The sequence below is a fragment of the Gadus macrocephalus genome, chromosome 3 (assembly GCF_031168955.1).
Source record: "Gadus macrocephalus chromosome 3, ASM3116895v1".
In the NCBI taxonomy this organism is placed as follows: Eukaryota; Metazoa; Chordata; class Actinopteri; order Gadiformes; family Gadidae; genus Gadus; species Gadus macrocephalus.
In genome coordinates this window covers 6,357,051-6,382,050 of record NC_082384.1, presented here as the reverse complement: position 1 = coordinate 6,382,050, position 25,000 = coordinate 6,357,051, and the positions used below count along the sequence as shown (strand labels likewise).

Genomic DNA, 25,000 nt, shown 5'->3' with positions numbered 1-25,000 from the left:
AGAAAATAATATCATAATGTTACTAACAGCCCTGAACTTTTTAAAGTTTGAATGATGTTTCTACGTTGAAGTATGTTGAAGGAGTCGCGAACAGAAAAAGTGACGGAATAAAGAGAATAATACAATTAAATACGTAGCTTTTCTAAGATGTGAATGCTTTCAGCATTCACACCAATCAAGATTTTTAATATCTAGAGTGAATGCTACAGCATTGACACTTATAAAACTTATGAAGAACAATAGTTGAGCGCTGCATGCAGCACTCACCTAATAAACCATTCATATCCACTATTGCCAGCTGTTTTTAAGGTGGCCATGGCAACATTGTTACCATGGCTTTTATTAAATTCTTCCAGGTAAACAGCTACAGAAATAAAACAGGTCAAATGTGGTTGACCCTTTCTTTTTCCAATAGCATCCGATAAACATTAAAGGAAAGAGAGAGAGAGAGAGAGAGAGAGAGAGAGAGAGAGAGAGAGAGAGAGAGAGAGAGAGAGAGAGAGAGAGAGAGAGAGAGACAGAGAGAGAGAGAGCGAGAGAGAGAGAGAGACCATAACCTCTTTGTTGTAGAAGTAGTAAGAAGTGTAAAAGTGTATGAGTGTACCTTTAGGTTTGTGTTTGTTAGTGTTCAATCATCGGTATTCTTCTGTTTTGTGCGCCGGTTGTGTGTGTGCGTGTGAGTGCGCGCGCATGTGTGTGTGTGTGTGTGTGTGTGTGTGTGTGTGTGTGTGTGTGTGTGTGTGTGTGTGTGTGTGTGTGATTGGCAGAAAAGGTGTGTGGCAAGAAAAGATGAATGGGAAGATATATGAGCCAGACAGGAGAGATTATAACAAAGGATGCAATAGAGGGAGAGAGAGAAATGAAAAGAGAGGAAATAAAACTTCATGAGGGTCAGAGGAATGGAGGAGACAGAGAGGATGAGCAGAAGAGAGTAAAGGAGAGTGATAAAAGGACAGATTAGAGCAATAGACTGACCTCGGGGTGGTATGATGATGGATAAAAAGATAGTGTAACATATATTGTGCGTGTGTGTGTGTGTTGGGGGGGGGGGGTGTGGGTGCGTTGGTGTGCAAGTGTGTGTACATTTTGGGATGGTTAATTTTCATGCTTATATATATTAATAATAGTACATATAATACATGCTTTTGGTTGTACCACAAGGAATGGGGGATCCTTTAGTGCATTCTTGGCTGACAATGGAAGCTATGGTTGGCACTGGAACATTTCCGCAGAAGACTGTAAAACAGTGGGCCTGGGGCGCAGGCGGCATCTGCCCTGTAGCTCCTGCCAACACACACACACACACACACACACACACACACACACACACACACACACACACACACACACACACACATACACATACACTTACACACAGACACACACACACACATGCATACACACTCTCACACACACACACACACACACACACAAACACACACATTGATAAACACACACACAAGCACACACACATACACACTTTACTGGGGCGCGCACAAACACAGAAACAAACACAAACCTACATATGCTAATACACATTCACACACACACACACACACACACACACACACACACACACACACACACACACACACACACACACACACACACACACACACACACCACAAACACATACACTCAATAATACACACACACACACACACACACACACACACACACACACACACACACACACATGTGCATGAAAGTAACCCCTCATGGGAACTATTCCCCTCATCTTTGGTTCGGAAGGTCAATCTCCATCCAGCTCAATTTCATGTCTTCCAATGAAATCACTCTTACCTCAATATATGAGCTGTCACTTAGCTGTCTAGGGCAGGTTAAAGCATCTCTGCTATCGTACAGCCCGCATAAACCCTCCCTGGACCAGAGCTGGGGGCCGCAGTCCCTCCCTGACTCTCACACCAGCCTAATATACCATTATGTGGGGAAGGTGATTTAAGAGAATATACATCTGAATATTTTTTTATATTGTGGAAAATGTACTTCATTTCAATAATTCATTCATTTAAAAGGTGAAACTCTATATTATATAGATTCTTTCCACCCAAAGTGAAATATTTCAAGCCTTTATTTGTATTAGTCTTGATGATTATGGCTTACAGCTCATGGATCTCAAAATTCAGTATTTCAGAAAATTGGAATGTTAAAAGGAAAAGAGTTCAATATTGTAGACTCAAGGTGTCACATTCTAATCAGTTAATTACCTCAAAATATCTGCAAACGTTTCCTGAGCCTTTTTTTGCTCTTTTAGTCGGATTCAGTAGGCTTCACAATCATGGGGAGACTGCTGACTTGACAGTTGTCATTGACACCCTCCAAAGGAGGATAAGCCTCAAATGTCATAGCTGAAGAAGATGGCTGTTCACAGTGCTGTATCCAAGCATATTCAAGTTGAGTTGGAGGAGAAAGTGTGGTAGAAAAAGGTGCAGAAGCAACAGGGATAACAGCTTGAGACGATTGTCAAGAAAAGGCCATTCAAAATGTGTGGGAGCTTAACAAGGAGTGGACTGAGGCAGGAGTCAGTGCATGAAGAGCCACAACGCACAGACGTATCCAGGACATGGGCTTCTACAACTGTTGCATTCCTTGTGTCAAGCCACTCCTGAATCAGAGACAATGCAGAAGCTTGTAACCTAGGCTAAGAGAACTAAGTGGTCTGTCGATCATTTAATTTGGAAATCAAGGTCCCGGAGTCTGGAGGAAGAATGGAGAGGCACATAATCCACGTTGCTTGGAGTCCAGTGTGAAGTTTTCCACAATCAGTGATGATTTGGGGAGCCATGTCATCTTCTGGTGTTGGTGTACTGTGTTTTATCAAGTCCAAAGTCAACGCAGCCGTCTACCAGGACGTTTTGGAGGGCTTCATGCTTCCTTCTGCTGACAAGCTTTATGGAGATTCTGATTTCATTTTCCAGCAAGAATTGGCACGTTACGTACCAATACCTGGTTTAATGACCCTTGGATTACTGTTCTTCATTGGCCAGAAAACTCGCCTGATCTGAACCCCATAGAAAATGTATGGGTTAATGTCAAGAGGCAGATGAACGACATGAGATACAACAATGCAGACGAGTTGAAGGCCGCAATCAAAGCAACCTGAGCTTTCATAACGCCTCAGCAGGTCGACAGGCTGATCCACTGATCGATTGATGGAATAATTCATACAAAAGGAGGCCAAACCAAGTACTGAGTGCATATACCAGAACATACTTTTCAGAAGGCCGATATTTCTGTATGTCCTTTTTTTCTTTCTTTTTTTCTTACGACTTATTATTTTTGGAGATTTTTGAGATTTTGAATTTTTGGATTTCATGAGCTGCAAGCCATATTCATCAAAAGTAATACAATTAAAGGCTTGAAATAATTCACTGTTTACTGAAAGAATTTATATTATACATGAGTTTCATTTTTCTAAATTGAATTATTGAAATAAATGTACTTTTTAAAATATTCTCATCGTTGAGACGCACCTGCAAAGAGAGAAGAAGCCAGAGAGAAACAGGAGGAGAGGTTGAAGGTTGAGTGGCAGACAGACAGATCACAACTACGCTGAGGTTAGCCCACAGCTGTGAGAGCAGAATCTGATACTGCGGCACTGGCACATGAACATAGGCCCCCCCATAAACACTCACACACCCACACAGCCACACGCACACAAACACACACGCACACAAACACACACACACACAAACACACACACACACACACACAGACACACACACACACACACACACACACACACACACATATGCCATCGCTATCAAAAGGAGCCACATTTCACATGAAATATTAAGGATGGACTCAATCAGCAAAAATAGAGAAGAGGGGCGGAGAGAGTAGTAAGACAAAGAGAGAGAGAAAAAGGGATAGAATGGGAATGAGTAAGAGAGGTGGCTTGTGGTAACAATTGATTCTGCATAAAGAAAGCAGAGCGATAAAAGGATGTGTATTTAATATATAGGATGTGTCAGTGGGGGAGTAAGATATCAACGATATTATATTTCCATTATATTGGTGTTTCGTCTGCCCAGCAACCAATCAAGGTAATTTAGAGTGCTCTCTGTCCATTGTTGTGTGTTAGTCTTTATAGGTGGAGGTGGGTGCGTGTGCATTTATATTTTTGATGTCGGATTTAAAATACATGGATTTCTCTCTTGCTTTCTCTAGTTCTCCCCTGCTCCCCCTCCCCCCTCTCTCTCTCTCTCTCTCTCTCTCTCTCTCTCTCTCTCTCTCTCTCTCTCTCTCTCTCTCTCTCTCTCTCTCTCTCTCTCTCTCTCTCTCTCTCTCTCTCTCTCTCTCTCACATATATATCAATTTGGAAATCTATCATTTGATTCTTTGGTTTGTACTACAAATTATGTGTGTGTGTGTAAACACAACTGTATATCTAAATGTGTGTGTGTGTTTGTGTTTGTGTGTGTGTGTGTGTGTGTGTGTGTGTGTGTGTGTGTGTGTGTGTGTGTGTGTGTGTGTGTGTGTGTGTGTGTGTGTGTGTGTGTGTGTGTGTGTGTGTGTGTGTGTGTGTTTAGCACACACACACTAATTGATTAATTGATTAAGCACAGACGTTTGAAAAGTGTGTGTTTTGTGTGTGTGTGTTTGTTCTCTTAGCATATCTTTGCCCCTAAAGAGGCTCTGGTAATAACACCATTCATCACTTGTCTGTGTGCTGTGTGTTTGTGTGTGTGATTCTGCTTGTGAGCGTGTGTGTGTGTTTGTGTCTGTCTGGGGTGTGCGTGTTTGTGTGTGTGCGGGGTGTGCTTGTCTTTTGTCAGAAAGGTCACAGGAGTTTATCGCAGACACAGCAGGTAGCTCCTCACTCCAGGAGTTTAATCAAAAGGAGAATACACCAGCAGACACAAACATACACACAAACTCATACACACACACACACACACACACACACACACACACACACACACACACACACACACACACACACACACACACACACACACACACACACACACAAACTCACACACACACACACACACACACACAAAATAAACGGATATCAAGCACATCCACAAGCACAAACAGACAAATTGACTATGGCACAGAAAACAAACAGAGCGGGCATGTGCTACACCAGTGACATGAAGGACATGAAATTCAGCCGGGTACACACATTAGAGACACAGCGGTCGATACTCACTAACAAAGAGTGGAAACGCATGGCAACACGGCAACTCTGCAGGTTTGAGTGGATGCAAACACATAATCAGCTGAGATTACTGCCAATTTATGAAACTCTTAATGTGTGCCCCCATGTGTCTCGCCCGTCAGGCCTGATACATCCTTTCTCTCTATCAGAGACTCTTGCTGCGACAGTCCCAGCTTCTCTGTTTCTTTCATTCCATCTTTTTGTTTTATTGTGTATGATTCGCTTGGGTATATTTATTGTAACATGTTACCAAAGAGTGTTAAATGTTCCAGATTATTATTCATTATCTGATGATTATATCACTTATTTTCTGTGGTTGTAGTTGAAGTGGTTTAGAAGCATGCGGGGAAGCCCGGCGCTATTGTGACCTAATCTCTCACTGCAGAGCTTGGCTCATTCAATCTTTCATATTGCTGTTATTCACTCACATCACGTGCTTGGGGAGATGCCCACACTCTGCCTGACTCACTGTTGATTTCTGCTTCACGTGGTTATATGAGCTTGTTGCAACCCACTTCAACCGCTTGACTCATATTTGTGCAGATGTCACAAAACCCCTGACACAGCCAAGTATACACCACTTCCAGTCGGAGAATGAAGCTGTGACTGAACCCAGTGCTACCCTCTACAAAATCCGTCAGCGAACCCTTGTTCTCAGTCACTGTTTTGTATTCCCTCTACAATGTGCAGCCTCATACTTTTCTTATTGTATGCAGCAGGCCTCTATGTTTTCGAAAAAAATCACGTTATATGATTTATTAAGCCATATTTAATCCAAGGTTGTATGCTCTGACAGATAACCATTGTAGTAAATATTACAGGCAGTGTGGTAGTCAAACAAGACTAAACTGACAAATGTTGTGGCCCTTGCCTTTATTTTCCAACAATAATCCTGTTGACAGCCTCAGCTGTAGCGGGAGCTCCCAATGGGACAGGTTGATTGATATTCTGATGATGAAAGGAAAGTGGAGGATACTCCCTGGTCTTCATTATCAGTGATTCAGCAGCTTGTTTTAAACACCATCAGCGTTTCCCACAGCTGATGATTGGGTTTTCGTTTTTTCCTGTTGCTTTTTTTGTTTGTTGAGTTTTTCTCTGTCAGGTGTTACGGCCCCATGCAGGGTTATGTTTTATTTTACAGGATTGGCTGTTGGGAGACAAGGCTGATTAGGGATTGACGGCAGCTGCCATCAATCACTCCTTCTTACAAAAGCTGGGCCAGTCTGTGTCCCTGGGTGCCTCGGATAACATGTAGTCCTCTTCGGTCACACAGGTTAATCATTCCTGTGTGACGTAAGTTTTTGTTCATTTTTGTCAAATAAATATACTTTACTTCTCCAAACTGTGTGTGGCTGCTGCATTTGTTGTGGTCCGAGAGCCGACTATAACACAGGCAACAGTAAATATACTGAAATACACTTCTTTTTTTTACACTATGAAGGTTATGCATCACCTCAAAGCAGACTGGTGGTGCCGGGTGATCACAGCAGGTGTTGAATGTGATCCATTATCATAATGGGATCACGTTCAACAACATGGGGGGCCCTGGCTGGTGGGGGTCGATGATCATTTAGCCATTGGGGCAGTGGGGGCCGTGGGGGTCAAGATGTTCATGGTTCTGAGCAAATGGTTAGAATTATTATCATCATTATTTGGTTTATTTTTGACAATACCATTACAATTAGTTAATGCAGTAATCAGCATTACTGTAGCATAGGGGTTGGCAAAGGGGTTCGGGTCAAGGTCAGGGTACCCTATATCACCCTTACCCTTAAATAATGTGTCAATTAATACCTTAGTTAACATGAACACCATGAGAAAACATTAGCACCATTAGTTAATGATTAGTTGATCATTAGTGAACTGTTAATTAACACATTGTAGTTTTGAGTTAAAAGCTGTTTTTGTTTTTCTACTGCAATAATAATAACGTTAATTAATAGTTGATTTACCTTTTTTAAGTATGACCCAATTAAAATCAATGATATTTTTGTTATTCTTTACAATAATAATTGAAGGTTTTAAAGTGTGTATTAGTTGGAGAGCAGGGGAGAGAGTGGGTGCCATGTTGGATAGAGAACGTTCCAAGACTTCTCCGGTTCATTATGTGACCATCTGACCACCAATGACTTCCTCACATAAACCCTGCTTATCATCCAGGGTAGCTTCTAGCTATTTCCAGGCTTAGAGGTGCAGTGTGTAGAATATAGTGAAATCTTTCTTTATGGAATGGCATATGAATATTAAGTATACATTTGCTACAATTGGTATATAATTGTGGCAAAGTCCATTAGTACATGCCACCTAGATGGCTGCCACACTCCACCTAGGTGACTTCTTCTGGGTGAAGGACGCAGGCTGGTGGTGTTCGAAATCCAGTTTATGCAAAATTGTTTGATACTGACCGGGACAAGGGTGCTGACCTGCCACCCAGGAGATCTCCCTCAGTGTGTGTGGAGATGGCTGACTTAAACTATGCACACTGATTACTCAATGTGCAACGGGTATGCAGTCTCACCCAGCCCCAGAGTCCAATCAGATTCCACCAGGTGAGGCTGCTTCAACAAGCCATCATCCGCACACACTCCCCCAATAATTATTAAAAATAAGAATTACTCTACCATTTAGCCCATCATGTTGCACCACCATGTTTCAACAGTAGCCTTTCAATTAAAGTGTAAGTGAACAACCCCCTATTCCCGCCTGTATTAGAACACTACCCACACACACACGGACAACTACACACACACACACACACACACACACACACTAGAGCTCTGTTACACACACATCCACACAAGCCAATACCAGAGCTCTGATACACATGCCCAAAGACCCGCAAACACACACACACATATACGACATCTTAACTCTATTTCGGACGTATCAATCACTGCTCAGATGATGCTCCACACATCCGCACATTGTGGTGTTATTCTATTGGTGTCAGAGAAGCATAACCCTCTCTCGAACGCAGCCATCAACACCAACCGCTGCTGAGATGAAGCTCCACACAACAAAATCAATAGCTTGTTTGCAAGCTATGATCTATAGTTTACAGTCTCAATATCTAAATACAATGTATAAATCTATCAAGGAACCTTAACACTATGGCTACTCGGTGCTGTCGTAGATGATGACATCATTTTGGAAGTACCAACTGGCATCTTCCACAGAACAGGCCAGTACAGGTCACCGTGGCAAAAAAATTGTACGCAGTGCACCTGTGTACGCAGTACACCTACCCCCGCTCCCCTCACTTGGTGTCAAGGCCCTGCATGAATGGTGCACTTAAGATGTGTGCATGGAGTGAGGGAGGGGGGGAAGGGATTGCTATTTTCAGAGGGGCTTCCATTTTTGATACGTGTGTGTGAATATGTTTTGCACCATATTCAGTGCCATTACTGTGGCAAAAAGGTGAAATGAAAGTGAATATTCTCTGTGACTTCTAATTACTGATACACATGTGTTACTTTCTATTTCTATCTTCTTCAACTTCCAATTCCCTTTTCACAGGTGCTCAGTTGTTTTGCTCCAATAATACCTTCATGTTAATAGTACCGTGGCACTGCGTTGCTCTGTCACCCTTCAAACCCTTCAGAAATGCTCCATTTCATTCTATCAAATTACAATGAAAAGGATCATGATACAAATCCAAACATTTGCTGATTTCTTTTACAACATTTTAAGTCAGACTTTGCTGAATAAGAAACAGTGAGAGAGAAATTAGAAGTTTGCTGGGAACTGACTAAACTGTAAAAGTGAGCTGTGTATAGAGAGCAGGAGAGACGATTTAAAGAGAGATAAATAAAAAAAGTAGAGAAAAAAATAAAGACTCATTAGGGAAATAAAAGGATGCCTTTGCCTTTGTCAGGATTGTTGACCTTCTGTGCATGTGTTTGTCTGTGTCTGTGTCATCCAATGTGTAATTTTCTCCAAAAACGGACTGTTGGGTTTTAATATAAGAGAAAGATTGTTCCAGAATGTCGACAATTACTCTTGCTTTTCTATGATGGTATTATTATGCAACATATTCAGCACTGCAACTGTAGCAAAAAAGAGAATTTTCTAAATTTATGATATGTAAAATATGATTTGCAATGAATAATTTAAGAAGGTGAAACTGTTGTGTTTGTGGGAGAGAATGAAAGAAGTTTACAAAGTCTACCAATTTAAAACTCCTAAGGCATTCTTCTTACACATACGCATGGGTTACTTTCTATTTTATACAACTTCCAGTTCCCCTTCCGCTCAGTTGTTTTGCTCCAATAATGCCTTCATGTTAATAATTCGTTGGCACTGCGTTGTTTTTTCAACCATCAAACCCTCCTGGAATGCTCCATTTCATTATATCAAGTTACAATGAAAATGATGGAAATTACATTTGTTGCCATTTTTGGAAATTCGACTTTGCTGAATATGAAACGATTCAATGATACTTTTTACTATCACACAACAACCGGACTGCTGACGTTTTCAACGCAACTATAACCAGCCACGTCACGCCCCCCCCCCCCCACACACACGCACACACACACACGCACGCACACGCACGCACACACGCACGCACACGCACGCACACACGCACGCACACGCACACGCACGCACGCACACACACACACACACACACACACACACACACACACACACACACACACACACACACACACACACACACACACACACACACACACACACACACACACACACACACAATCACAAGCAAGGCACTACGACATCCGCGATTGATTTCTAGGGAAATCAAAGCCCACGTGTATCGAACAGAGGGCGCGAGGGAGCGCTAGATGGCAGCGCGTGTCGATACCTCCGGAATGCTAAGCACCAACACATCCTGCATGCCTCCTGACGCAGCACAGAGAACTAGTGTGATATATAGAGGGATAGATTCATGGACACATAGAAAGACAGAAATATAGAGGGATTGGTACTTTATTAATCCCGAAGAAAATGTAGGGATGAGAAGAGAAAATAAAGTGAGAGAAGAAGAGAAAAGTGCGTTGGAGGGAGAGCGATCGCTTTAAATGTCAGACAGTTATACGTTCGTTACTTTCTACCCCTCTTTAATATACGCGAGTTATTTTTTAACTGCCCCAAATGGGCCCATTCACGCCCACCTACGCCAAGCCACGCAAGGCGTGTTCATGCTGGGTAAAGGGAATGCATTACTCGGCTTCTATAAACGCCATGATCCCTTTCCCGCTCTTCGCGAGCGTCAGGCGTTGCTGCATTGCGCACCCGGAGCAGCGCGTGGCCCGACCTGCACAAAGACAAAGAACACAAGAGCAAGAGACTGGAAGCTCCACGAGGAAGAATAGCTAAACAAGTTGGATGCATGTAGTTATACAGTGGTTGGAAAATAATAAAAAAATATATATAGAATAACAACCATCGTTGTTATTTTATTATTATTAATAATTATTATTATTAATAATATTGCACTACTATTATTGTGCAGTAGTTTACCTAGTAGTAGGTAGTATATGCAGAAGTAGTAGAAGAAACATAGAGGTAGTAGTAGTAGTAGTAGTAGTAGTAGTAGTAGTAGTAGTAGTAGTATTAGTATTAGTAGTAGTAGGAGTAGCAGTAGCAGTAGTATTAACATAGTTGTTGTAGTATACATGGTTGTAGCAGACAGTATAGTAGTAGGCCTACAATTAGTTTGGGTTGTAATTGTTGTTAATTAACTCTGGAGTGGTCAAATTTTAGCATTCATAAGAATGCCCAGCTTAGCCTAGTAGCCTATATATGTAGGCCTACATGCTATGATTGCTTCAGTTAGAAACTAGCAAGTTGTTTTATTGGATCTTTCAGGAATATGAGCAGCCGACACACAGCCGAACGAACACACACAGTTCGTGTGAGTGCGTGTATGTGCGCGCGTGTGCGCTTGCGCGCGTGTGTGTGTGTGTGTGTGTGTGTGTGTGTGTGTGTGTGTGTGTGTGTGTGTGTGTGTGTGTGTGTGTGCGTGTTGTGTGTGCGCGCGGGTGACTGTGAATACAGATATTTAGCCTCAGTAGCTGTCAGTAGTCAGTAGTCGGGACAGCGAGCCATTTAATCCTATGACAGGGAGGGGAGCAACGTTCCCCCGTACCGACACACGGCGACCCAACACCCCCTCTCTCGTTGCAGCTCAACGATCAAGTTACGCGGTCAGGGAAATGTTGCAGTGACCAGAGAGAGAGGGGGTGAGAGAGAGAGAGAGAGAGAGAGAGAGAGAGAGAGAGAGAGAGAGAGAGAGAGAGAGAGAGAGAGAGAGAGAGAGAGAGAGAGAGAGAGAGAGAGAGAGAGAGAGAGAGAGAGAGAGAGAGAGAGAGAGAGGACTGCAGCATCATTTGAGACCAACAGCAGAAGTCCCGCGCGCACAGGCAGTGCAGTAGAACGTGCAGGTGAGCGAAAGACGTAGAGGAGGAGGCGCGTGGAGAGGAGATAATGCGGGACTCTTGGAAAAGACGCATTTCACTTGGTTCATTAGCTAAACATCCCTACAAGCGCTCACGGGACTAATCGTACGTGTGCCGGTGCCGAAGTCGTGTTTTTTTCCGCGGACCATTCACTTTAGGGCGATCGCTTTCCGCTGGCCCATGAACGTCTTGTGAAAAGCACTCTTGTCTTGTAACTTACGTGCAGGAATCCAATGGCTTGGCACGTTGCTTCACTGCGGAAAAAGCATAAAATGCAGCGGAGCAAATTCTAGCTGAAGGTAAGACAATATCGCTTCATATGGAAACATCCGCTGGGCTTCGGAGGTTTAGCTCATCGGAATTGTCTCCCACTGAGGGGATACGATTTATTCTCTGTGCCGTCCGGAGCCGAAGTGCCGACAGTATTTCTTTGTGTAGTGCTGCATTGCAGTTTTTAACTGTAGCCTCACTGAAATGCCCAAAGTGTAACTGCAGTAATAAGATATTACAAATGGCTTCATTCACTTTAAGGGTGACACCGGTATTTCTGCTGCAAGACAATTATTGGACTCAAGTGGATTTATAAGCGGCGGATGATTTATTTTTTCCTCTGTATTTTTCCTTGATATCTTTCTTCCGTGTCAACTGTCAAGAGATCGCACTTGTAATACATATCATTATAAAGGCGATTGTGGATTTGCAAGAGAAACATAAAGACTAAGCCATTCTTCACTTGAGAAGTGAGGCTGCATCGCGGACGGCGAAGCGCTGATGAGGAGCTCCGGACCTCAGGTGAGAACACGTTAAACCTGAGTCCCCCGCTGTGTGTGTGAAGGTGACTTAACGGACCACAACAAGGGAGAAATCCCTGGAAAAAGAGAGTGCAAGCAACGCCATTGCAGGAAGCCATAAGGAAGACGTGAACAAGAGTGGAGCACATAGAAGCAGAGTGGGAGCGATGCAGAGGCTTGGTGCAGTGCACTCATGGGCTCTGAGCCTCGTGGCTCTGCTGCTGCAAGTGCTGACTCAGCTGCCGGCTGCAGACTCAGCTCTCCGGTACCGCGTCGCGGAGGAGGGCCCCCCTGACGTCAAGATCGGCAACGTGGCCGCCGACTTGGGCCTCACGGCAGGCACGGGCAACGGCGACGTCACCTTTGCCCTGGAGAGTGGCTCTGAGTATTTTAAGATTGACAACGTGACAGGTGAGCTGACGACCAGCACGCGGCGGATCGACCGGGAGAAGCTTCCACAATGTCAGATGATATTCGATGAGAACGAGTGTTTCCTGGACTTTGAGGTCTCAGTAATCGGACCCCTTCAGAGCTGGGTGGACCTGTTCGAAGGCCGTGTGGTCATCACAGACATCAATGACAACACCCCTTCCTTTCCATCACCTGTGCTCCAGCTCTCCGTGGAGGAGAACCGGCCCATCGGAACCCTATACCTGCTGCCCACCGCCACGGACCGCGACTTTGGCCGCAACGGAATTGATCGCTATGAGCTCATCCAAGATGGTGGGCCTGGGTTAGTTGTGTCGAGGCGCACAGCAGTGGGGAGCCCTGTGACCAGAACAGAAGGGGCCCCTGGGGACAGGAGGACCAGGACTGGGGAGAACGGAGGAGGGGCCAGAAGCAGCGTGTTTGAGCTGCAGGTCGCCGACACACCTGATGGGGAGAAGCAGCCGCAGCTCATCGTGAAGGGCCCCTTGGACCGGGAGCAGCGAGACTCCTACGAGCTGATCCTCCGGGTCCGAGACGGCGGCAGTCCTCCCCGCTCTTCACAAGCTCTGCTACGGGTCTCCATCACCGACGTCAATGACAACAGCCCACGGTTTGAGCGGGCCGTGTACGAGGCGGAGATGGCGGAGAACGCCCCGCCGGGGACACCTGTCCTCCAGGTCAGGGCGTCGGACCGCGACGTGGGCGTCAACGGCCAGGTGGAGTACGTCTTTGGAGCGGCGACAGAGTCCGTCCGGCGCTTGCTGCGATTGGACGAGGCCTCGGGGTGGCTGAGCGTCCTCCATAGGATCGACCGGGAAGACGTGGCCCAGTTGAGGTTTACGGTGACGGCCAGGGACCGGGGCCAGCCACCGCGCACTGACCGCACGACTGTCGTCCTGGCAGTGCGCGACGAAAACGACAACGTCCCTGTTGTGGAGATCCGCAAGATAGGACGCATACCCGTGCGTGACGGTGCGGCCATGGTGCCGGAAAATGTCCTGGTGGACACGCCGGTGGCCCTTGTGCAGGTGTCCGATCGGGACCAGGGGGAGAACGGGGCTGTGACGTGCACTGTGGTCGGAGATGTCCCCTTCACGCTGAAACCAGCAGGAGAAACAGCACTACCCCCATTACCTGCAGATGAGGCCTTTGACAGGTAACCATTTATAACATATATGTGTATAGTTTAGCAGTTAAAGAGAAGTCATTTACCACAAAAGCCTTTTCCCAAACCTTTCCTTGGCTTCCTTGGTTTAAGATAAAACTGAAGAATTCACAGTCTGAATAGCTACAACAATAGTATTGATTGTGTGTGTTTTTGTGTGTGTGTTTGTGTTGTTTGTCATTGATCCAAAGGAACAAGAAGAAGTTCTTCCTGCACACCTCTGCCCTGCTGGACTATGAAACCACCAAGGAGTACAGTGTCACCATCGTGGCAGTGGACTCTGGCAGTCCCAGCCTGTCCAGTAACAGCTCCCTGATGGTGCGTGTGGTGGACGTCAATGACCACGCCCCAACCTTCGCCCAGAACGTTGTGGAGGTCCACTTCGGGGAGAACAACGCGCAGGGTGAACGGGTTGTGACGGTGGTCGCCACGGACGCAGACAGCGGGAAGAACGCAGAGGTGGTCTACTCCCTGGACCCCTCCGCTAACGGGGTGTTTTACATAGACACCGAAAATGGGGACATCCGAGCGACAGGAGTCTTGGACCGAGAGCACCAGGAGAGGTACGAGTTCAGGGTCATCGCCAAAGACAAGGGCACCCCCTCTCTGCAGGGCTCAGCCACCGTGGTGGTCCAGGTCACGGACCGCAACGACAACGCTCCCAAATTCGTCCAGGAGATTTTCACGTTCTACGTCAAGGAGAACCTCCTCGCCAACAGCCCTGTTGGGATGGTAACCGTCACCGACGCCGACCAAGGCGAGAACGCCGAGCTCAGCCTCTTCGTGGAAATGGACGGCAGCGAGGAGAAGAAGCCGGGAGGAGACGGAGACAAAGAACAGAACGAGCTGTTCTCCATCGAGAACAACACAGGAACCATCTTCTCCTCCTCGTCGTTTGACCGAGAGAGGGTGTCGGCGTACACCTTCCGTGTGCGGGCCGTGGATGGAGGAGACCCTCGCAAGACGGCCACGGCCACTGTGTCGCTCTTTGTGACTGACGAGAACGACAACGCCCCTCTGATCATCTCCCCCACCAACGAGTCCTACACCCTGCTGCCACCCGCCAGCAGCGCCCGCACCATCGTCAGGACGGTGGCCGCCACCGACTCGGACGCGGGCCCCAACGCAGACCTCCACTTCGCCCTGGTCGGGGGAAACCCCTTCCGTCTGTTTGAGATCGGCCATGCCAACGGAGTGATCACCCTGGCGGAGCCTCTGGAGAGGAGACACCGAGGACTGCACCGCCTGGTGGTGCGTGTCAACGACAGCGGGCTGCCCTCGCTTTGTGCCACCGCCCTGGTCCACGTCTTCATCAACGACAGCCTCACCAACGCCACTCTGGTGGACGCACAGGTAATTGTCTCTCTCTGTTTAGTTGGATCTATCTTTCTTTCTTTCACTGTTCAATTAACATTCAACATGATTTGATGATAGTTTATAATAACTCCTATTCATTTTAATGACAGATATCTCAGTGTTTGCACATAGGTAATGGCGTTTGGTGGGATCTATGGCATCTGAAGTGGTTCACTAATGTGCTTGTGCATAGAATGAGCTGAATGATATTCATATGCTCTGTGAATGAAAAAATGTTGATTGTTGAGGAAATAATGATAGAGTGTCAACATTTGTCCTACTGAAAGAAGCAAGTTTCTCCTCTAAAGGCTATTGGTGATGCAGGCTTCTTTGCTGCTCCTTTGTTGGATCTTGAGTGTTATCTATGTGCTAGCACAAAATGAATGTGTGGTTAAAAAAATACATTTTTATCATTTAAGTTATATTCTGTGTGTGTGTGTGTGTGTGTGTGTGTGTGTGTGTGTGTGTGTGTGTGTGTGTGTGTGTGTGTGTGTGTGTGTGTGTGTGTGTGTGTGTGTGTGTGTGTGTTTGTTTGTGTGTGTATTTTTTGGGGCTTAATGTGTGAGGGTGTGTTGAAAAGGGAAGGCAAAGGACATGAAGTGTGAATTAAGTGCAAAATGAGGAAGGGAGAGAGAGAGACACACACATGAACCTGTCCTAGATTTGGTCCTTGATGAAATTCAACTGAAGCACATGGGTGAGAGTTCTGTGTGTTGAAGCCATTGCTGATCACAAACAGTATATCATACAGTTAAATTAAGGCAGTAGGTGCGTGTCGTGACAATAGTATTCTCACAAATCAGACTTTAGATCAGACATAAACATCAAATGTCTGATGGTGGGCAAGCTCAAATCTGTGTGAATGGGGCGTTTCACTCTCTTTTGCTTTGAAAGAATGATCATGTTCCTAGGCGCGGGGAACTGTCGATGCACGTTACACGGAATGGGTCTTAACTGGAAACAACCTGACTGGTGGAACCACAACAAACTAGATATGGAGATTGATCGATTGGTCAGGACTTCAACTCAGGTTATATGTTTTTCGATTATGCTATCATGGCTTCGATTTTTTCAAAAGACAAAAATATACTTATTACTACGAGGAAAACACCAGGCTAACCTCTTGCTTAAAATGTTGGACCTTTTAAAGGTTGGCCTTGGCATCCTATCTTAAAAGAGACCAAGCCAAGGCGGTGTGCAGTGTTTGCAAGACTCTTTAGCTCTTTCACCATACTCCTGGCACAGCTGGTCATATTGGATGTCTAATTAATATGATGGCATCCAAAGCGCACGCACCTTTCACGTAGCCTGTGGGAAGATGAGCTAAAACGTCCTGTCCAGACATGTCCTTCACAGACTAAGTGTCTGTGTCTCAGATGATACAGGAAGTGCACAATACCTTTTTGATCTGGAATTTTAGAAACAAATGTGCTACCAGAGATAATCTTTATCTACACTTGATCCGCAACGCATTGCACCAAACAAAAATAGGCCTCAATGAAATAGTTGTACGAGTTAGAATCGTACAATACCGCTTCCTAGTTGGCAATGTAACAGGGTACTCTGATAGCAGCAGTTGACGTGAAACAATGGGGAGTAACATATCGAGGACCCTGAAGATTATAGCATGCGCAGTTGAGTTTGTTTGTAGTTAGGAACTTGGTGGGGTAATTGAGTAGAAGTCATTCAGGAGAGAATACTTTTCGTCTCATAATGAAATCAAACGGAGTGGTTGATAAACGGCAGATGTAATTAGGGGAGGAACGCATCTGTTCCTAGTGCAGCAGTGCTGCAGAGAGGCGCTCTAGTCGTTCCACTCTGTGACGGAAGCACATGTTGGATAATTATCTGCAGAATCTGAGACACAAAGAAGAGGAGGCTTTAAGCATTTTGTGTCTGGACGTTCTTTCGATTTGGAAAAAAATCATCTTGTTGTGTAGATTCAATGTGCAGAGTACATACTAGTGTAACTGATGTTTTTCAACAATGCGCCAATGTTCTTGGAAGGGTATAAATCACGAGCAGCGGCTGGGAGACAGGAAGAGGATCTATATCCTCACACAACACTGTTAGGATTGGTCGGGCCCACAACATCAGACATAATAGTGAGCCTCTCTCGCAAAGCCCCATGCGCTTGCTCTCGCATTGTGCCTTAAACCCATTACCCGGCAACAAAGACCAGGCTGCGTCTTAAGCTCCGGTCAATAGTTTTGTCAGGGGGGGAAGAAAATAAAAAAAAGATCTTGTCTGGGACATGCCGTTGAATCCCTCTGTGACACAGAGCAGGATACTGGGGGTTCAGCTGGATGGTGGTGTTGTCCCTGCTGGAACAAAGCTCCACCAAAGGAGTGGGCGATACCGCTGGGAGTTGAGGATGCTTAAGAGAGACACTCAAACTGGGGAGAGAGAGAGGTCGCTGGGACACTGTCCAGTGGAACACTTAGCTATGGATTGCCATGTGCTCCGGTAAACACATGGGACGGGCTTTTGAGACTGAGGCCCGTGGACATGTGGACATATTGCTGAATGTCTCATGGATACACAGACCATTACATACAAGTCCTGCTTGTGTGTAATGGTCATACACGCACACACGCGCACGCACACAAGCACACACACACACACACACACACACACACACACACACACACACACACACACACACACACACACACACACACACACACACACACACACACACACACACACGCACACACAACCCAGGCAGGGGTGCGCTAAGCCAGATAGATGGCCAAGAGAATGAAAATGATAAAATACTGCAGGCAAAGGCAGAACAATGCACCTGAGTGCAGGTAGTCTCTAAAGACAACTCCATCGCAGTCGAAAAGGAGGATAGCAGACAATATAATGGAATATAGACGTAATACAGGATAAGAAGGAAGAGGACTGATATTGATGGTCCACTGATGGATGGTGACGATGCAAGGAAATATAACACAGGGCTTCATTCATAGCTTTGAGGTGAGAGCAATAAGTGGAAGTTGAAGTGTGTCGTGTGACGCTATAGGAAAATCAAATAGACAAACTGGTATGCGTGAGACACTTGCTATAGTTACAGGCTGTGTAAAACATCACTGCCACTGCAAATTAGGTTCTATGACAAACAAGAAACATGCAAAATGGATGTATATGAGGGCACGCATTTGTTTGTGCGTGCGCGCGTGTGTGTGTGGGGGTGGGTTGTTGGGGGGGGCTGTGTGTGTGTGTGTGTGTGTGTGTGTGTGTGTGTGTGTGTGTGTGTGTGTGTGTGTGAGATAGACGGAAAAAGACAGTGAGAGTTACGCACAGAATACTGCTTAGTTGCTAGTATTGATGAGCGCTGATGATTGACCTTATCCCACGTCACTAGAATGTGCCTAATTTTTTCTGAAATCCAGGATTTTATATGTTAATGGCTAATGTAATGGCTGTTTGGTTTTTCAGAACAAATTATTTCACAAATTACTATTTTATTGGTATTTTGTTGCTCAAAGATGATTGCTTGCTGGCTCTTTTCTTATGAGGTGCTTACATGCACATGTGTGGGTGTATTGAGTCATCTACTTATCATATTGGGAACTATTCTATAGTGCATGTGTCTGGGCTCCAAGCCAATTCTTGATATTCAATAGCTTTTTTGATTAATTTCGTAACTCATATTGTGCCCAGGCACACTTAAACCTCAAAATTAACTATTCAGCTTAACTATGAATTCAAGCTTTAACTATGAATTCAAGAAAAAATTAACAAGTCCAAATTAAAGCACTATCTCAGCACAGGGCAAGGAGCCAAGGACGTTAGTCCAGATATTAAGACATGGTTTGTACAGCACCAGCGGCTCGATTGTAACCAGTGCTTACATTCAGTGGCTTCCTTCACCCTAGTTGCTACAGCAACTAGGGTGAATAAAAAAATGGGAAAATCATGATAATTCAATAATTAAGGATGCAACCTTCTAAACGACGTACTCACCAAGGCGGCGATTGACAGCTTAACGACGATATACACTCTCTTGCCGGGGTCTTTAGACGCAATTTATATCGTATTATCCTATTATTCTATTTTTCCCAGCAATAATATATATTTAAATAATTTGGTCCAATTGAGTGTATTATAATGTAATAAAAACCTACATGCTTCACGTCAGCCAGCATCATTCATTGTGTGGCAGATTTGTGAAATCTATACGGTGCAATACTACGTGTCCTAAATAAACCGTGATTGCAAAGCCCGTAGCAAATATTCGCAGACGCCATCATTTACAATGAGAACATTGTTAATCGATGAGACAGGGGATTGGTGCAATGCCTCTTCAGTTTACATTCACATTTACATTTAGGGCATTTTGCAGACGTCAGAGTCAACCATGCAAGGCGACAGCCAGCCCGTTAGGAACAGTTAGGGTTAGGCGTCTTGCTCAGGGACACCTCGACACTCAGCATGGATTTCCAGTTACGAGTCGAACCGCTCTACCTCCTGAGCTAAGCCTACTTTATTTACTGAAGGTGTGTATCATCATTGGACCCATGAGCAGATTCTGTATACTTTTTTGGGTCTGCATTTTCAAATGATGTAGTAACATTAACAGAATATATAGACACTGCAAAACATTTGCTGTGTGTAACCCTAATAGCAGTCAAAAGATACTCTATTCTATTTTGTCGTACATGATGGTTGTGTATAGTCTCATGTAGTGCATGTACGGTAAAGACTGTACAGATATGTGATGAAGACATTCCTTTCTTACCCCAGGTGGCCCGCAGCCTCATGGCCCCCCTGTCCCTGGACATAGCGGGGGACCCTGACAGCGAGCGAGCCCTGGGGAAGCAGCGCCTCAGTGTGGCCATCGGCGTGCTGGCGGGAGCGGCGGCCGTCATCCTCGTCATCCTCCTGGTGGTCACCGCCCGCCAGTGCGGCGCCCAGGGCAAGAACGGCTACGAGGCCGGGAAGAAGGAGCCGGAGGAGGACTTCTTCAGCCCTCAGGGGGCGCAGCCGCAGGTGGGCCGCGGCGGTGGGTCGGACCGCGGGAGGAAGCCGCGCAGAGACAAGCGTAGCGCAGGCCCGGCCCCGGTCGGCGGGAAGGACCGCTCCCTCTACAGCGGCATCGTCACGGTGAACGGACTGCGTCGCCATGCCAACGAGGAGGACGAGGAGGACCTGAGCAGCGCCAGCGAGCGGCTGGCCGCCCGCTACTGCGCCATGGACAGCGACCCGGCGAGCCCCCGGATGGGCGGGGGCCGGATGCACCAGTCCAGCCCGGACCTGGCCCGCCACTACAAGTCCAGCTCCCCTCTGCCCGCCGTGCACCTGCAGCCCCACTCCCCGCCCGCAGAGGGCAAGAAGCACCAGGCGGTGCAGGAGCTGCCCCCGTCCAACACCTTCGTGGGCAGCGGGGGCTGTGCGGGCAGCGCCGGCTCCAGCAGCAGCAGCAGCGGCGGCAACGCGGACGCCATGTCGCTGGGCTCGGACCAGTGCTCCGAGTACGGCTGCCAGACCGGGAACAAGTACAGCAAACAGGTAGCGAGCCCGGAGAACAGCAGTGTGGTGTCCTTTCGCTAGTAGTGCAAAGTTCTCCCGTCTTGCTTTGTTGTTTTATTATTCGTCATCTCATCATTATTTAACAAGTCTGAATATTATATGCATCTTTCTCTCTCTCTCTTTCTCTCTCTCTATCGCTCTCTCTATTTCTCTTTCTCTCTCGCACGCGCGCTGTCTGTTATCCTTATCCTCCTATCCATATATCTGCTGAGATAATGGACATACCATTGTTGAGGTCTAAACAGCACTTCATCACTCCAGAACTTCACCAAAAGGTTGTTTGTGTGTGTGATTATGTGTGTATGTCAGAACCTGTCAGTGGTGTGTCAGGCCAGAAGTTGGTATTGAGCAGACAAAGTACAAAAACATACACACACACATATGAACATATGCACACACACGCACACACACACACACACACACACACACACACACACACACACACACACACGCACACACACACACACACACACACACACACACACACACACACACACACACACACACACACACACACACACGCACACACACACACACACACACACACACAACAGAAACACAGAACACAGACACAGAAACAAACACACACACATACACACGTTTCCCTATGACATTGGGGGTATGGGAGTCTGCACTTCCATTGGTGATGTCTGAGTGACAGCTAAGCCGTGTTAAAGGGGCTGCGTCCTGCTGGTTGGACAGAAAGCTTTGCATTATCGTTGCCGCACTGGAAAAGTGCTGATGTGGCCATTAAAGGGGAAGGAAAGGGGCTTCTTAAGCTAATCAATTCATAGATAGGCTCCCTATTCCTGCTCTCTCTCTCTCTCTCTCTCTCTCTCTCTCTCTCTCTCTCTCTCTCTCTCTCTCTCTCTCTCTCTCTCTCTCTCTCTCTCGCGCTCTCTCTCTCCCTCACGCACGCAGACACACACACACACACACACACACACACACACACACACACACACACACACACACACACACACACACACACACACACACACACACACACACACACACACTCCAGAGGTTAATCCATTACAGAGCCAATCCTCTTAATCTTTCCCAGGGAAAGAAAATGCTTACTGGCAATTCTGTGTTCATGCGCACAGGGCAAAGGTTCAGAAGCACGCAGGCGGAGCGTGCACGCATATACACGCATGCACAGACGCACACATTCGTTCAATAACTGCCAGCCTAATTTATTATTGATCACACGGGGTAATTAACTGCGGAGGAGCTACAGAGTGTGAACCTGACTTCGTAATATCCTCCAAGCCAACGGTTCATCCTTACCTCAGTTTGTTTGTGTGTGTGTCTGTGTGTGTGTGTGTGTGTGTGTGTGTGTGTGTGTGTGGGTGTGTGTTTGTGTATGTGTTGAGAACAAGTGTGTGTGACGATTTAAGTGTGTAACTGTCTTGGTTGTTTGTGTGTTTCATATTTTTTTGCTCCACATGTCAGGATTTGTTCCCTCCCTCGGTGTGAAGGATGTGAGTGGGCCTGTGAGTTGGTGGGTTCCTCTCAGTGTGCTTCAGGGACTGCCTCAGTTTTCATGTGTTCAACTTTTAGTTTTTAAATGTGTTTTGTATGACAGTGCCGGTGATATGCTCAGGGCCCCACGGTAGCATGCTGGGAAACAAACTAGATTTACACCCTGCATAGAGATCCTGTAGTGACACGATAGGGAGGAGGTTGGGAGGGGGGAGAGTGTTGAAACGAATAAGTGTGTGTGTGCGTGCGTGCGTGCGTGCGTGCGTGCGTGCGTGCGTGCGTGCGTGCGTGCGTGCGTGCGTGCGTGCGTGCGTGCGTGCGTGCGTGCGTGCGTGCGTGTGTGCGTGTGTGTGTGTGTGTGTGTTTGTATGTGTGTGTGTCCTGCGAACACTGAACTTTGAATCAAAGCTAGTCGATCAGGCCAGTACAATCTTCAATTCCCCATACGAGGCTCCAACAACAGGAACACGAGACCCCTTCCCCCCTACTCACACATCACCAAAAAAGTGTTTTTGAACAACAGGTGGTCCTGTTTAATGAGGTGTTTTCATCCTGAGATTGCTCAATCAGAACCGGGGCGAAAATATAAGTGAATGGTTGGAGTGGCTGTGATGAAATGGATCTGAACATTGTTCAGATTAAAATGGTTGTAGTCGTAAAGCAGAGGAACGACAAAGCACTGAGCACTTTGACGAGTGTAGCTAATAAGGGTGTTCTCTAACCCAGATTTGTGAACAGATCGGAGCAAGAGATGGAAGTACTGAAGATAATAATGAATGTTTAGTGTGTATTTAAACTGCATAGTTTGATGCTGGATAAATATTCATAAATATTCAAAAGTTCATTCTGTAGAAGAAATGCCCAGCTCTTATCTGACATACACACATACTTACAGCTCTACAGATTGAAGGACTTCAATGCATATTGGTTTTTATTGTGAGAATAAGGATAGAGATAAACTACGAGGTAGAAAATAAAAGAGGGGGAGACAAAGAAGGCGGGGAAGAGAAGGAGAATGGAGACAGAGACACTGGACAATGGAGAGAGAGAGAGAGAGAGAGAGAGAGAGAGTGAGAGACACACTGGACAATAGAGAGAGAGAGAGAGAGACATGTGGGTCAGCCGGATGCCCACTGGCACTGGACACATTCATGATCACACTGGTCACATTACACTCCTGTCAATATATGGCCAATGTCTCCTCTATCTACCACCATCCACACACACAAATAGACATGGATGCCACACACACACACACTCACACACACACACACACACACACACACACACACACACACACACACACACACACACACACACACACACACACACACACACACACACACACACACACACACACACACACAGTGCTACAAAGCAAAGTGAAGGTCATGTCTGCGGGGTGCCCCACTGCCATGACAAACAAAAGGATGGCCCGCAAGATCGCTGCCCTGAGTCCCGCCCCCCGGCCGACCCTCCTCTAATGGATCCTTACAAAGACGTGTCATCGTAGTACAAACACAGGTCTCACTCAGAACGCTAGTTAGGGGTCTGTTCCTCTTATGTACGATGGCAAGGGTATGACACTAAAGTGGTTAATATAAGTCTGCGATCCTTGCCCTGGTGTATAAAAGTAGCAGACCTATCATCGTCACCCGTGTTTGCCCTACAATGATACTTCAGTGAAAAGGTGATTACTACCGTATGAGGAGTGGGAGGGGGATACACATTAGGATTTCTGGATTATTAAAATGAAAAGCAGCTTTTCATTTCAAAGAAATCCCCCCAGGATTAAATATGATGTGCATCTGTCACAGAGGCAAATCCACAGCGTGTGTTCTCCTTTGTGGGGCAGCCTGCACGAATACTGTGGGGAATCAATTCACACACTCAAACACACGCAAAGACACACAAACAAACACACATATTGACCCATACTGACCAAGACACAGGAAAGAAGATACCTAATCTGGTAACAAACATCCAACAACTCAGCTCCATCAGACACATATGCGCGTGCCGATATGTTCATAAGCATACCCAGTAACCCACCAATGACCCGTGTCTTTCATTATACCAATCTTTTTCACCTGCCGGTCGGTGTCAGGTTGTGCCGTCAGCCATATGTGCAAGAAGAGAGCAGGGAGGAGTGGGATGGAGGCCTAGGTAACCAAACCAGGCGTCATCCTCAGACCCAGACTGCAACCCAATCTGAGAGAGAGAGAGAGAGAGAGAGAGAGAGAGAGAGAGAGAGAGAGAGAGAGAGAGAGAGAGAGAGAGAGGACAGGAAACAGCACGAGAGAGAGAGAGAGAGAGAGAGAGAGAGAGAGAGAGAGAGAGAGAGAGAGAGAGAAAGAGAGAGAGAGAGAGAGAGAGAGAGAGAGAGAGAGAGAGAGAGAGAGAGAGAGAGAGAGAGAGAGTTAAAGGAGGGAAAGGATAATTAATAAAGAACATTTAGTTATCCACATGTTCTGCCCTTGGGTTGGAACATGTGTTTTTTACTTGCCATGAAAATATCTGTTTTTCATGGAAACATGGTTATATATGGGAATGTTGTATTTGCGCAACTATTATGTGTATGTCTGTGTGTGTTTGTATCTAGCTGTATGCGTTGTTACTGTGT

General features: G+C 46.1%; 2 protein-coding genes and 1 long non-coding RNA gene across 3 annotated transcripts in view; 1 reads left to right on the top strand and 2 right to left on the bottom strand.

The window, feature by feature from the left end:
- LOC132453841 (uncharacterized) overlaps window positions 1-25,000 on the bottom strand; it is a 154,683-nt gene that overhangs the window by 34,647 nt on the left and 95,036 nt on the right. The window lies entirely within an intron of this gene.
- Window positions 1-25,000, bottom strand: part of LOC132453840 (PC-esterase domain-containing protein 1A-like) — a 168,845-nt gene that overhangs the window by 58,857 nt on the left and 84,988 nt on the right. The window lies entirely within an intron of this gene.
- pcdh7a (protocadherin 7a) lies at window positions 11,067-24,828 on the top strand. The gene is made up of 3 exons (XM_060046853.1): window positions 11,067-13,986; window positions 14,187-15,348; window positions 20,104-24,828. Exons 1-3 carry the CDS (start codon window positions 12,569-12,571, stop codon window positions 20,908-20,910), a joined length of 3,387 nt encoding a protein of 1,128 aa, XP_059902836.1. The 5' UTR covers window positions 11,067-12,568; the 3' UTR covers window positions 20,911-24,828.